At 34.1% G+C, this 13917-nt stretch overlaps 2 protein-coding genes and 1 non-coding gene across 5 annotated transcripts; 2 read left to right on the plus strand and 1 right to left on the minus strand.

Annotated features, from left to right (window-relative positions):
* Positions 1-307: 307 nt before the first annotated feature.
* Positions 308-5395, plus strand: LOC132609598 (uncharacterized). 2 transcript variants are annotated; one of them, XM_060323657.1, is made up of 2 exons: positions 308-462; positions 4796-5395. In XM_060323657.1, the coding sequence occupies exon 2, from the start codon at positions 4798-4800 to the stop codon at positions 5152-5154; it is 357 nt and encodes a 118-aa protein (XP_060179640.1). In that variant the 5' UTR covers positions 308-462; positions 4796-4797; the 3' UTR covers positions 5155-5395. The 2 variants fall into 2 exon arrangements, with proteins under 2 accessions (XP_060179640.1, XP_060179641.1); XM_060323658.1 differs by lacking the exon at positions 308-462 and adding an exon at positions 603-930.
* Positions 5396-6155: 760 nt separating this feature from the next.
* Positions 6156-12961, minus strand: LOC132609599 (pectin acetylesterase 8-like). 2 transcript variants are annotated; one of them, XM_060323659.1, is made up of 13 exons: positions 12802-12961; positions 12330-12451; positions 11623-11705; positions 10570-10699; positions 10405-10484; positions 9866-9952; positions 9469-9593; positions 9086-9146; positions 8403-8456; positions 8240-8317; positions 7242-7347; positions 6815-6960; positions 6156-6554 (listed from the first exon to the last, which is right to left on the minus strand). In XM_060323659.1, the coding sequence occupies exons 2-13, from the start codon at positions 12448-12450 to the stop codon at positions 6432-6434; spliced, it is 1194 nt and encodes a 397-aa protein (XP_060179642.1). In that variant the 5' UTR covers position 12451; positions 12802-12961; the 3' UTR covers positions 6156-6431. The 2 variants fall into 2 exon arrangements, with proteins under 2 accessions (XP_060179642.1, XP_060179644.1); XM_060323661.1 differs by lacking the exons at positions 11623-11705; positions 12330-12451; positions 12802-12961 and adding an exon at positions 11003-11025.
* Positions 11449-11553, plus strand: LOC132612382 (U6 spliceosomal RNA). The gene has a single exon (XR_009571751.1). It is a non-coding gene; the product is annotated as a U6 spliceosomal RNA (small nuclear RNA).
* Positions 12962-13917: the final 956 nt, after the last annotated feature.

Genomic DNA, 13917 nt, shown 5'->3' on the forward strand with positions numbered 1-13917 from the left:
TAGCATTACTTATGCTATGTGGAAAATTGTTTTTTAAGAAAATTTCAGCTTCACTTGCCTTTTGGAGAGTGAGTTCACACATTTAATTCAGGTGTGTTTTGCAAATTAAATAGTGATAGTTTAGGTAGTTTCTCAACCTTCGGATAGTTTAGGTATGAAACTAAAAAAAAGTGATAGTTGAGGTGTGTTTTTAATCTTTATCTCTTTTATAAACTGAAAAGTATCGTTATGTTTTGTGAATATACCCACTTACTATGTACATATGTTTTTTGCCCAAAAATGAATTGGCCTACCCGTTTCACTTAGCAGCCCATTCCATTTTCACTAGGCCCAAAAACCTTTTTCTTTCACCCCTTAACCTTTCCACAAAATCGACTTCAAACACTAGCCACTGGCCACCGCCGTTAACTGTAACACCGTCACCGTCCACTGCGATTTCTCGTCGTTATAAAGCAGTTCCAGGTAAGATTATCTCTCTTATACTCCCTCCGTCCTAAATGGTGTGATATAGCTTGACTAGACACGGACTTTTAAAACTTGTGGCTAGATATTTGGTTGGCTGATTTTCATTAAGGGTAAAAATGTAATTTTTCAGTTAAATTAATTCCAAATATATAAATGTATCATTTTTTTTTCAGGATAAACTAAAAAGAAAAATGTATCACATAAATTGTGGGATAGAGGGAGTATGTGTTATTGATCATATGAATTTTTTTAGTCTTTTCCCCATTTGAGAATTTGAAGCTTCTGATATATATTTTGTCTACAACAATTCGTGTTTTTTTATGGTCTGCTTGCAATTTATAGTTCATGCATATCTATTTTCTCATTTAAAGTTTTTAATGGAATAAATGAGAGCAGCAACCTACTGATTGAGTGATAGTTTCCATGTGGCAGGGTTGGGTTTTGGATTATTTTGCTAGTAATAAGGTACTCTCTCCGTACCATAATAAGTGTGATCTTAGTGAAATTATTTTATCTCATAATAAGTGTCACCCTAAGAAACCAAGACAGAAATTGGCTAGTTTTTTTCAATTTTACCTTTGGACAATAAAGTAACATCTAAATGATGATTGGAAAAGCCACATAGTAACTTGGTATTGTTGAATTTTCAATGTCAAAAGGTTTACTTCTTGTGCATGCTCTAACCAAGAGGTAAAAGTAATTTGTTTTTATTATATAAGGGCAATTTGGTAAACTTCACATTACATTATTGGTTTCTTAATATACGTATTTTTGGCTAAGATGACACTTATTATGGGACGGAGGGAGTAGTACATAATTTGATTTCTCTCTAATTGGGTTAGGAAAAAAAAAAGGGGTTTTTATGGTCTGTTCGGATGCTCCTTTTTTGGCCAGAAAAACTATTTAACTTTCTCTCCGTTTTATAATAAGTGGTGTTTTTAGCTTATGCACAACCCTTAAGGAATTGCTCACTCCTAAAAAAATTAGAAGTGTTTTTACCAACTTACCCCTAATTAAATTTTACCTGTTTCTAAGTAATCTTTCCTAGAAAAACTACTTAATGATTCTTGATTATGTTAATAAGGGTAATTTTGGAAGAATAAGATCAGTTTCTTCTTGAAATCCTAAAACACCACTTATTATGAAACGAAGGGAGTAAGGCTCAAGCAGAAAACCGAACTAAAATAACCGAATCCAACTTTAGAAGACCGAATTGAAAACCTTATTAATTTCAGTTGGATTTTGGTTTACAGTTTTGCAAAATCGGAAATCAAAAAATTGAACCAAACTTGTAAAATCGAAACGAACCGACCGGATTAAGTACATCTTGATAAAGCATTCGAAATGACAAAACATGGGATGTGCAGCACAGTATAAATAGTTAAGATCAGTTGTATTACGGTAGGAAATTGTTAAGCAAGTTTTTATTTCTCGTCTTTTTTAATATCTCTATTCTGATCCCCCTGCTCTTCTATATTTCTATAGTTTCCTTTACTATTCCATTTCAGATCACTTTCTAGCTTTGTAATTCAGTGAATTGGCTTTATTACAATCAGTTGGTTCCTATTTGTGTGTTGAATTTCTAGTTTGTTTCATATCTCTTTCCTGTAAAAAAAAGTTATGTTTCTCTCAGGTATTAAATTTGTTGGTTTGCGTTATTTCCTCTTAGTATATGCTGACAAACAGAAATAAGAGTCTAAAAGAAAGTTGTTGTTCCCCTGAATGTGATCAATTGCCCTGCTCGATCCTTCATCCTATCCCAAATTTGCGCCAAGATGTTTGCATCTCAACTCACTATTCTACCTAATCTTGTCTGCCAACGATGCCTAATCTGAACCTTGTCCCAATAAGCTTACTTGCTCCGTTCCTGCTGTTTTCAGGCTTCATTTGCCTTGTTCTCAAACCCATTTTTCCTCTCCTGTTGTTGTCCGTATAATTGTAAAATGTAATACATAGAACATTACCTCTCTTGATGTGAAATGATACATTAAGTTTCTAAGATATTCAAGAGGAGTATCCAAATTGTGGAGAAAATGACACTGCCAAGGAGTAGATTTACAGATTGACCAACGATGTAGGAAGTGTCCTCAAATCCTGGACATCAGGGGTTGGTTCTTTCTTACTCCTGACTTCTCTGATGACATTGGTTCATTTTATGTATGTCTACTGAGGATTTGGATCAATTTATATATGAAGCTCGGAGGAGTGTAAACAGAGGCGGAGCCAGGATTTGGGGTTTGGGGGTTCGAAATTTTGAGACAAGACAACTATCTCAAGCTAATGTATAACAATCGTCAAATTAATAAACAAATATCAGTATTTAATATATTTAAAAAAGCGACAAACTGAAAGAGTTCATGTACCTACCCGTCACCAGCCGGAGGTTTGGACTCCGACAGAGAGTGGGTGGCGGTGGGCAAAGGCTTTTGTAGTTTTTGAAGAAGAAGACGGAATAGGTTTTGGGTCTTCGTAGATATCTGATTTTGGGTTTGATGTTTGTGAAAGAAACGGTGAGCCTCTTTTGTTTTAGAGTGGAACGTTCTTTTTGCATTTTTTAATTATCAATCTTATGTTTTTAAAAATAATTTTCTCTTTTTAACACAAATCTGTGTGTATAGAAGAAAGGGAAGGAAAAACAAATGATAACCTGCATCAGCAGGTTATGTACCCATAACAAGAAAAGGAAAAAGATGTTGAAAGCTGAGTTCTAACCCAGCTCTTGGACGCGGAAGGCTCTTTGCCTTTTCCTTACCACTAGACCGTCAACTTACCTTTGTAAGTGGGTTCGCATTTAAATGGTTGTATACGCTTACTGGATTTTCTAATACAAAAATAGGGTCTACGCAAAAGCTACTGGGTTTGGCCGAACCCCCATATTACACTATAGCTCCGCCCCTGAGTGTAAAAGTGAATTCTAGCTAAAAATAATTCTCCATTGGTCGATGAAAGCAACAAGGACGAAGTCGAGTCTTCAATGATCCGTGGAGTTGTAAATCCAGTGCTTAACCCTTTTCTTGCGTGATTTGTTACTTAGCCCTGTGAAGCCATCTCATGAAAGGTGGATTTTTACCACTCCCTCCATTCTAATCTATGTGATATAATTTGACTTGGCACGGAGTTTAAGAAATAAACGAAGACTTTTGAATCTTGTGGTCTAAATAAGTCAAAGATATTTGTGTGGTTATAAATCATCTCGTTGAGCGTAAAAGGTAAAGTTTAAAGTTAAATTGTTGCCAAATGAGGAAATGTATTATTCTTTTTGGGACAGAGGGAGTAACTTTTAGCTAAATTGTTGCCAAATGAGGAAATGTATCATTCTTTTTGGGACAGAGGGAGTAACTTTTAGCTATCTGATACGATTAGTAATAATTAGCTCTAGGGTAGGAGTGGCAAATGGGCGGATCGAAAAGGGTTAAACAGAAACGTTAAAATATCCGACCCACCCATATTTAACGCAGATAAAGAGGGTTAACCAACGGATAATATGAATATCTATATTCTCCATGGTTTCAGGAATAGTTAGGTAGAAGTAGAACACAAGTTCAAAGTCAAAATAAGCTTAGACTCCTAGAAAGCAAGCACTCATGAAAAATATCAAGCAAATAAGTGGTAGTATTTGATGATATCCATATTATCCATCTCGATATCCATTTTTTAGTGGATAATATCTGTATTTGATCCATTTTTAGATGGTCAGTTATATAACCCATATTTAATGGCACTTTCTTGAAGATGAGAACTACTTCCTGAATGTTGAGCTCTATCCGAGATCATTTCATATTTAAGTTAACCTCCTTGATGATACTTCTGTTATAAAATTGTTAAAACAGTAACAATAATTTTTGAAAATATAAAACAGAAACTGGAAAACTAAGAACAGTGTCTGGAAAAATATGTAAGAACAAAAATCGAGCCCACTGAATGCACAGTGTGTCCTTAAGGAAATTATTCCCCTCAATGTACCCGAGGTTGTGGAATATATCCTCCCAGGATAGAACGATTTACTCACCGTAGTAGCGGTACTGCAAACTTTGGTGACAGCGAACCACTCGAAGGCTGTAAAATCACACCGAATTTTTTATGAAGTGCAAAAGAAGAAGATAGAAGAATTCAGAATTTTTCATTAGAAAAATTTGAAGGGATGACTAGATATTTATAACTAACAACAGGTGTCTGTTAACGAAATAGGTGTGTCTTTTCTGAAAAGGCATGTGCCTTTTCGACAAAAAAATATTTTTCCGAAAAAGGCAATGGAAATAAAATTTTCATTTCCCATTCACACCAAATACCTAACAACTTCTTCCTTTGATATCTGTGTTTGCTCAAGCAGAAATGGTGATTCCTCCACCAGTTAGACCAGAAAGAGTGCTGAAGTATCTCAAACCTTACGTGCTGAGGATGCACTTCACAAACAAGTACGTAAATGCTCAAGTAGTTCACACACCAACGGCAACAGTGGCTGCTTCCGCAAGCACACAAGAGAAAGGCTTAAGGCTTGCCATGGTAGAAGCAAAAGAAAATACTAGAGATGTTGCTGCCGCTGCAAAAATAGGCAAGTTGTTGGGAGAGCGGTTGCAGATTAAAGGTATTCCGGCCATATCTGTTTTCTATAAGAGAGAGCAACGATACCATGGGAAGGTCAAAGCAGTTATTGATTCAGTGAGAGAAGCGGGGATAGAATTGGTTTGATTGGAACAAGATGACCACGTTCTTGTTTCATGACCTGCCGGATTTCCTCTTCTAGGCAAAGGATTTATGTATTCGACTAGCTTTGTCCAATTTTGCTAGCTAAGCTCTATTTGGACAAGTTTATCGTCGTCTTAGTTCTTGCAACTGGAACAATGTGTTGTTTGCAATGTATAGGATGTCACTTCTGACATGCCCTGTGCCAACTCTATGATCACTTGGGTATACATCTTTTGTTTTGGTAGATAGTAATTTTTTTAATTACCAATGCAGTTGTGTACAATTCCTTAAAAAAAAAAAAAAAATCTGAAAATTGGACAAAAGGCCCCAATTTCCACCCAGGGTTTGATATCCACTTTTGAGGCCCCAATTAATTCGGATTCGGTTTGTGTATAAGATCAATTAAAAGAGAAGCGCTCCCTGCTAGGATTTCCATTTTAGGTTTTGAATTCAAGACCTCTGATTAGTCACAACCCCTGGTATTCCACAAGGCTGACTTGGTAAAAAATAATTACAAGGTCAAGTTATTATACTTTATTTCAAATAATGGCCTCACTAAGAAAGGAGAATTCTGTTCATCCAAGGATATGGAAGTATTCAAGAGCATGCAGCAATGGTGAAAGGTTTGAAACAATAGTTTCTTCCTCATCCAGCGACAGTTCAGAAGAACTCAAAAAGCCTAGAAACTTTCAAGAATAGTACTCTTTCCATCCCAGTTTATCTGATATTTTTCGCTTTTTGATATTCAAACTATGTGAAATTTTGATCAACATTTTAAAACTTCATTATATTGAAATGGGAAAAAATGTATATTATGATACTTTTCATTTAGTTTTTAAATATCTAAATTTTTGTTTTAAAATATTAAGTTGATCTAATTTGTTTTAAAGATTAGTTAAATTGACTCTAGATAATTTGAGACACAAGAGTAGTATGCACCAAGAATGTTAATTAAGTTGAATCACGATACCCTTTTTCAATATTGTGAATTGTAAAGGATAGCATTAGCACTGCAATAAAGCTTATTATTGACTTTTAAATTATAACAAGATACATAAAATCTAACCTAAAAAATATGATACAAAACAGTTTCTCCTGGGAAACCAAAGCACACAATTCTGCGCAGTGTTGGCTTTCCCTTATTGTAACATACTTGATACACACTTTATTGTAACATACTTGATACACACTTTCTTTAATTCCATATTTTCTCTTTCTCACTTTTGGAAAATCTGGAAGTCTCTGTATAACAATCTCACAGAAAAACATTCATCAGTCATCTATATTATCTGACGAGATTCAAACTTCCGGTTCTTGCAGGTCTTGTTGCAGGGGTAAGGACAGTCAATCTCTTGGAATTGTTTTCTATCATAATACCAGTCCCCAACTGCTTTGGCAATTGTCTGCATAAAACAATTTTTTAGCAATGTCAATAGTTGTCACTAAAAAAAAAAAAAAAAAATAGAATTAGCTACGAACTGCTTCGCTAAATTATATTGCTCGTACCTAGCAGAATTTTGTGATAATCCGTCGCTAAATAGAATTAGCGACGGTTTTTGTTGTTTAGCTATAATATTTGTCCGTAGCTAATTCCCGTTTTTTCAGAATGACGGACTTTTTTTAATAGACCTAACGTCAAAATAGGGTTTAATCGATTACATACCGTGCCAGCCAATATTGGCGAGTCGTCCCTTAGCCATGTCTCTTGTGTTCCAGTTTGACAATGTGCATAACAGGAATTGATGTAATACCCTCTTGTCGAGGATGGGCCAAGTGAATTCAATGCTTTTAAGAACTCCAACCTAAAAGCTGAGAAATTACTCCATGTATTAGACACAGAGCAAAGTACAACTTTTAGATGTACATATCATATAATTTAGCATTTTCCCGCATACTATAACTGGTTAGCTTCTTTTGAAGCAGTAGCAACAAAGGACGGTCTGATTCCATAGTGACATTTATTCTGATCAAGTTGAGGTGGTTTTCCTTTAATTTACCAGCACATAGGTGCTCTGGATTTCCGTGAATGATAGCTTAACGGTGTCATCCAAATGAACGAAGGAATAACGAAGGGCTTAAACAGTGTTAACCTTGTATGGTTTGGAGCTGAGCAGAAGAGCATTTCAATATGTCAAGCTTGCAGTTGTGCCAAGTTCCATGAGGATCAGCAACGCCAGGAGCCAAAATATTCTTTATCTGAATATTTTAAAAATAACGAAGAAGCAAAAGTCCATTATTTATAGGGCAAAATTGTCCTCATATATATTGCATATATATAACATAACTTTGAGATGATGAAGACTAAATTCTAATGCAGCTATTACCTAAGTAACAAAATGTTGATTTTTAATCTACATTTGAGCTATACGCACGAAATTATAAGACAGTGATAAAGAGAACTCGTCTCGTAGAACAGAGGAAGCAATTCAGATTAACCACAACTTGTGAAAGAGCTAGTCGGTAAAAACATCTTCTTCCTACTGTAGTCCTTTTCTCCAGCAACTTGCAACTTGAGCATTAATCACAAAGTTTGTTTTCATTAAGGTGGTAGTTTTTCTTAACTTTTTTATCCAAGACAGGTTGTAACTTGAGAAGGTGATTAAGTTCTGAGGCGACGTGGTAACCTAACGTCTTGAGGTGACCATTTTCTCTATTAAAGCTCTACGGCTGCTGTAACTGTTTAGCGTTCTCCCTGTGTAGCATAAAATCTTAGAATCTTGTGACATGATATTGACTCTTGTGTTTCCTTTATATTTTACTCTGATCATCTCAATATATGTCAGATGTTTTACGACCGTTTTATGCTTTATATCGACAATGAGACAGCCAATTGCACATCTCAGTTCCTAAAACAAACAGAACTTAGATGAAACAGAAGTCCATATCGAGAACTTTTTTGCCCTCGAAATCAAAAAGATTTAACCAACTGTGCACTTACTTATATCTATTACCTCCTCTTTTCGATTACATTCCTAGACATAGTCTCATTTTACAAATACATCACAGAAAATGGAAAATCGTTAAAAGGAAGAAAATCATAAAAAAAAAAAAAAAAAAAAGGAGCAAGAAATTTCAGACATAAACTGACCTGCCAGGAATCATAGGCTGCATTTACTAGGAAAAGTGGTGTCTTGATTTGTTGCGCAACATTTTGTGGGAAAAAACACTGCAATATAAATTGTGGTGCTTTCACATATGATGCTTCAAATAAGCGGAAAAAACATTTTGTTTTTGAAAATAACTGCTCTTACCAATCCCGGTTTCAGTCTCGAGGTACACGATTGAGGCAAATTCTTCGCGGAACCCTGAATCCAAGATAATGTAACACGCTTAGGACGACTAAAGTAGAATCTAGAAAACTTTCTTAAGTAGAATCTAGAAAACTTTCTTAGTGACTTTACTGTTACTTCCGTTTTTCATTCCTTATTCGTACACGGAATTTATATCCTTGTAGGTCCGAGAGTAATTTTGGACGTCCATTACTCAAATGGTCACTTAACTATTCGAAATTATCTAGTAAAATCATGTTTCTTTTGATTGTGACAGAAAAGTCACTTCACTATGCCCATGGGCGGAGCCACCTTAGGCGAAGGGTGGGCCGGTGCACACCCTTCGTCAGAAAATTATACAGTATACATAGGTTAAATGTTCGTTATTATGAGTATATATTTAATTTTGCACACCTTTAACACAAGTGAGAAGAAAATTTGCACACTCTTCGCCTAATTCCTGGCTCCGCCACTGACTATGCCTATATAACGGTCGTTGAACCAGATTTCTCGAACTTTCGATGGCCAAATACCTATTTTATCCTCTAAGTTTTGGTATGTAATAACCAGAAGAATATACGATAGAGCATGGCAGTAAATTGTGAAACTAGCTATATCACAAAGCATAAAGGAAGAATCATGAGGAAGAGGTTAAGTAAGCATACATGTGTGTTGACAACTTCACCGTAGTACTGTTCGATATGAGAGGTACCTGCAACAGTCTTCCTGCAACAGAGAACCAAATTTGTTAGGGATTTTTTCATTTTTGGCCCGTTGGCTGAAATAATTACGGGCGCTCGCCAAAATATACAAAATCTATACACTGCTTATGTATATTATATGTATATTTATGTATATTGAATGTATATTTTAAGTAGAAAATATGTATATTTATACTTTACAAAACATATACATTTGTTCTCTATTATTCTTTTGAGCGGTCCAAAAATGTAATTATCCCAATTTTACTAGTCGCAAATCGGAAATCTAAATTTCTAGTTGATTTCGAAAGTGCCACAGTTATCAAAGAACAAACGCGAACGCTTACGCATTGATAAAGAAACCAGCATCGGAAAGACATTTAACTTTAGCGCCCGGTGGCAGGAGACTTTTAAATCTGTCACAATGTAGAATTGCAGCCAAACTACCAGCCGAACATCCCGCCAGAAAAGCCTGCCATGAGAAAAAACTTTCTGTCAACAACTAAGTGATGTGGGATCGTCTGACTAGGCACAAAGTTAAAGAAAGCAAAACTTTTGAAATTTGTGGTCTAAAACAAACCTTAGACACTTGTGTAGTTATAAATCATTTCATTAAGGGCAGAAGAGGAATTTTAAAGTTAAGTTGTTTCTAATTATAGAAAGATGACAGTCTTTTTGGAACAGACTAAAAAAGAAAGTGTGTCACATAAATTGGGACGGAATGAGTAGATTGATGCATCGTACATTCTGAGCGTTCTTCATTCCTTTTGCCAAGAAATCCTCCATAACAGCTGAAAAAATCCTGGCTCCTCTGTAGTATACCTTTGTTTTCTAACATAATTCAACATGTCCATCAGAATCCATGAAAATAATTCATGTCTGTTAAATAATTGATGAATTGCCTATTTGGTCAAACTTTCAAAATTTGTTTAATTTGGAAAGTGCTTTTTGAAATAGTACTTTTGAAGAGTAGCAGTTCGTGTTTGACTATCAATTTGGAAAACACTTTTGTCAATATTCTAGCAGTAATTTGTGATTGGCTAGGTCCCAAAAGTGCTTATTGGAAAAAGCTTTTTTTGTTTTTTATTTTTAAAAAACAACTTCCACCACTACCCAGAAACACTTATTTTTTCTCTAAAAGCTTTGTCAAACACTTAAATTTTCTAAAATAAGCACTTTTGGCTTCCAAGAAGCTTGGCCAAATAGGCTAGAAGTCATTAAGAAACTAGGACAGCATCATCATTTACATCAAATCAATGATTATATTATGATCATAAAATTACCGGATCGACTGCTTGAACATCACCAGTAAAGGATGCTCCATCACAATATCTAATTCTAATTCTGTTCCAGTTGTAAAAGTCTAAAATTTCCAAAACACAGTCAATCAGAAGGGTATAAAAAATGGCATGAAAACTATGTACTATGTGAGAAGAGTGAAACTTCACCTGGATTAAACTTAGCCTTGTTGCTCAAAATCCCGGAAAAAGACACTGTCTTTGCCATGAGTTTAGATGATCCCAATCGTGTTTTTGCACGGGCAAGGCAAGTCGTGGCGTTGTTGCACCATGCTCCTCCCTGAAATTACGAAGTCATATGATGAATCCGAATGCAAATTCATGTAGGCAATTTTAACGTTTTAAAAGAATGTCAAAGAATTCATTCACAATGTGTTCAAATTCTTCTAAGTTATTGTCCTCCAAGCAACCAATTTTGTGATATTATTTCGATCAGAAACCTAATAATCCAACTTTTAACTGTTTTTTCATTGCTCATTTTGTTTGTAAATCACCATCAATGCAAAAGCTCGAAATAGTTTTTTTTTTTTTTTAATTTCTCTTTTTTCTTATAATAGAAGTATCCAAGCAAGCTTGCGCGTACCTCCACTGTCTTGTTTCAAGAATTTTAAAAGGGAAAAGGTTAACAATTGGTTTGAAATTAAGATAGAGAAAAATGGCCAAATGGCCCCCCAACGTTTGACCGAAATTCTAATTACACATTTTATCTTTACGGGGGTCCTGTTACCCCCTTAAACTACTTTCAAATGGAATATATTGCTCCCTGACCGCTGATGTAGCAAAGAGAAGACTTGATGTGGCAAATACACATTTTGGGTAAGAATTTCATACTTTTTTTATAGGTAAGAATTTCATATTAATCTTTGGTTTTCAATGAAACACTATTGATTTTTGGTAGCTTTTGAATGATGAGTTTCTATTGTTTCTTCTATTTAGAGATTTATTGGTGGAAAAATGGTGGAAGGTGATGGAGAGAAGAAGAATGAGGCTCATTTGGCCATTTTTTAAAATAAGATATGAACCTAGAAATCTTAACACGTCAAGAACATTGGATAAAATTTGAATGATACTAAGAAAATTAGCATGGCCCTCGCAAAGGTGATACGAACAAATCGAGAAATCATCCAAATATACTCATCAAAAAAAGGGACATATCAATAGTATATTTTGTGAAGGATATCTATGATGCATTAAGAGACAAACCTCAAGTTGGATAAACCAGTTGTTAGCTCCTGCTCCAAATCCTTTATCAAAATGGTATGCTGGCGGACTCCCATCCAAACATACTGCAAACATAACATTGGCATAAACAAAAAATGAACATATTTTCACATTCTTCATTTTTTTTTCTCAAATCATTGACGGAGTCAGGATTTAAACGTCGTCAATTCTAAGTTGAGACTATAAATCCTAAAATAAATATATTTAACTCCATCTATACCTTTTTTTTCCACATACACCTACATAAAGTTCAAATCAGACACGACTTCTACATTGGATCCAGGGGTGGAGCTACAGTTCTGCTTATGAGTTCGGGTTTCCTTTGGCTTGTGTTAAAAATTCACTTATAAATAATTTATTTAGAACTCAATAAACTATCTTTTCTAGAATTTAGAACTCTCAAAAGTTTGCCTCCACCTCTGAGTGGATCCAGGGCCGGAGGGAGAGTATTAGTTATGGTCGGACGAATCAAGTAACTTTTGTTTAGACCATGTATTTGTATTAGGAAATCAATTGAATATTGAAAAATATTTAATTATGAACCAGTAACTATGACAACTCTAAGTTAGGTGGTAAGATCAAAATTTATAAACTCTAAATTCTAGCTCCGTCTCTGATCGGATCCGCCGGTGCTCAGAGTTATTTGGACAAAAAAAAAAAAAATCACTTTGATTCAAATATAATCTTACCAGCTCCTTTAGCTACTGCACTCTGTAGATAAGTAATATCAACTGGGTGCCCTTCAGTAATAATCAATATAAGCAAAGTTATTATTGCACGTAGCCATAGTTGCATTGTCCCTTTTACCATTCTGCATATTAATTATGTGAAAGATTACAATTAATATAACTAACCCAAAAAAAAAAATAGGTGCAGAAAGATGCTAAAAATTGAAACAATAAAGTGAAACCAAGAAAACAAAACATCTCATTTTTAGAAAGATCCATAACTTCACTTAAAATGCTTCCTATACTTCCAATTTTAGCAAGTAATAGATTTATGTTTACAGGATTTCATTCCTTAACAATTAATGCTAGTACTACCTTTTTCCCCCACTAAAACATATGATAAAGAAAATGAAAAGAATAATCCAACAAACCCATTTCAGAACCAACAAAAATTTACTAAATACAGAATAGAAATATTACTTCAATATAGTACCTGGAATAGCAAAGATTTTGAAGAAAAAAATCTCAAAATTTGATTATTTTGTTTGAATTTTGCAGTATAAATCCAGCTGTGTATTTTGTGTCTGGGGCTAAAAACAGCAGTCCCAAAAAAGCAATTGCTAGTAGAGACTCGAGAGTAGAAGCATATATTTGTACTGAAAAGTCAAAAAAAAAAAAAAAAGTACATACAGTGACGTTGTGAAATTTTAATTGTGCTATTGATGTAATTTAATGTGTTATATTAATTTACAGTAATTTCAACATGTTGACTTGACTTTTGTAACATTGACAGTTAACTGAAGTTGTCTATTCTTGAAGAATTCTTATGATGATTCTGAAAAACTTATCCAAAAATATTGCCTGTTTAAGATTCTCAAAAAATATATTTTGAAAGCTTCTTTTATGGTGAAGCGGTACTAAATCTTACACCTATCAATTACTTTTAGCTGTTATAGCATGATAAATTATTTTATTTTCATGATTATAAATTTCAAATTTCAAAAAAAAAATCTGTAGAAATTCTTTGAGTAATTTAACAATACTGTAAATAGTGGTAGATCTAGCACATATCGTGTGTGTTCAAGCGAAATCAGTAACTTATGTACGAACCCTAGCTATAAGATATCAATTAAACATTTATAAAAATTTCACTGTGAATTCATTTATTATAGTATAGTATTAACTTGAGATCGCCATGAAAACTCAAAAACTTTAAAATATTGAATTCGCTTCTTAGTGAGAAAATTATTTACATGATAGTGAGAAATTTATTTACACTAATAATGTATAAAACTTCATATATGAGTAGAATTTAAAAAGAAGGAGTCCCTAAAAAGATCATTGAATTCATAAAAACTCATTTATCAAAAGAAAAAATACATCTTAACATGCCTTTATTCATTTATGTATTGTAGAACCAGAATCTTTTCAAAAGATTTTGTTTTTTTTTTGGTTTTTCTTTTATATCCAAAGCATCAACTACTCTATGAAGAAATAGGAGAAAGATCCAACCTTAAAGCTGTTATTTTTTTAATCTTGTTTTCTAAGATATATACTTATATAGAAGCGTGAGTAAACCAGCGGGGATCGACATGTCAGTTTCCCGTAT

This window comes from Lycium barbarum, chromosome 9, assembly GCF_019175385.1.
Source record: "Lycium barbarum isolate Lr01 chromosome 9, ASM1917538v2, whole genome shotgun sequence".
Lineage (NCBI taxonomy): Eukaryota > Viridiplantae > Streptophyta > Magnoliopsida > Solanales > Solanaceae > Lycium > Lycium barbarum.

Excerpts from the sequence above, each read along its gene's own strand:
- LOC132609598 (XM_060323657.1), top strand. The coding sequence starts at position 4,798 with ATGGTGATTCCTCCACCAGTTAGACCAGAAAGAGTGCTGAAGTATCTC.
- LOC132609599 (XM_060323659.1), bottom strand. The coding sequence starts at position 12,450 with ATGGTAAAAGGGACAATGCAACTATGGCTACGTGCAATAATAACTTTG. Across the intron at positions 9,594-9,865 it reads GAATGAAGAACGCTCAGAAT|GCTTTTCTGGCGGGATGTTC; the intron begins GTACGATGCATC and ends TTCTCATGGCAG. Across the intron at positions 9,147-9,468 it reads GCTGGTTTCTTTATCAATGC|GAAGACTGTTGCAGGTACCT; the intron begins GTAAGCGTTCGC and ends TCTCTGTTGCAG.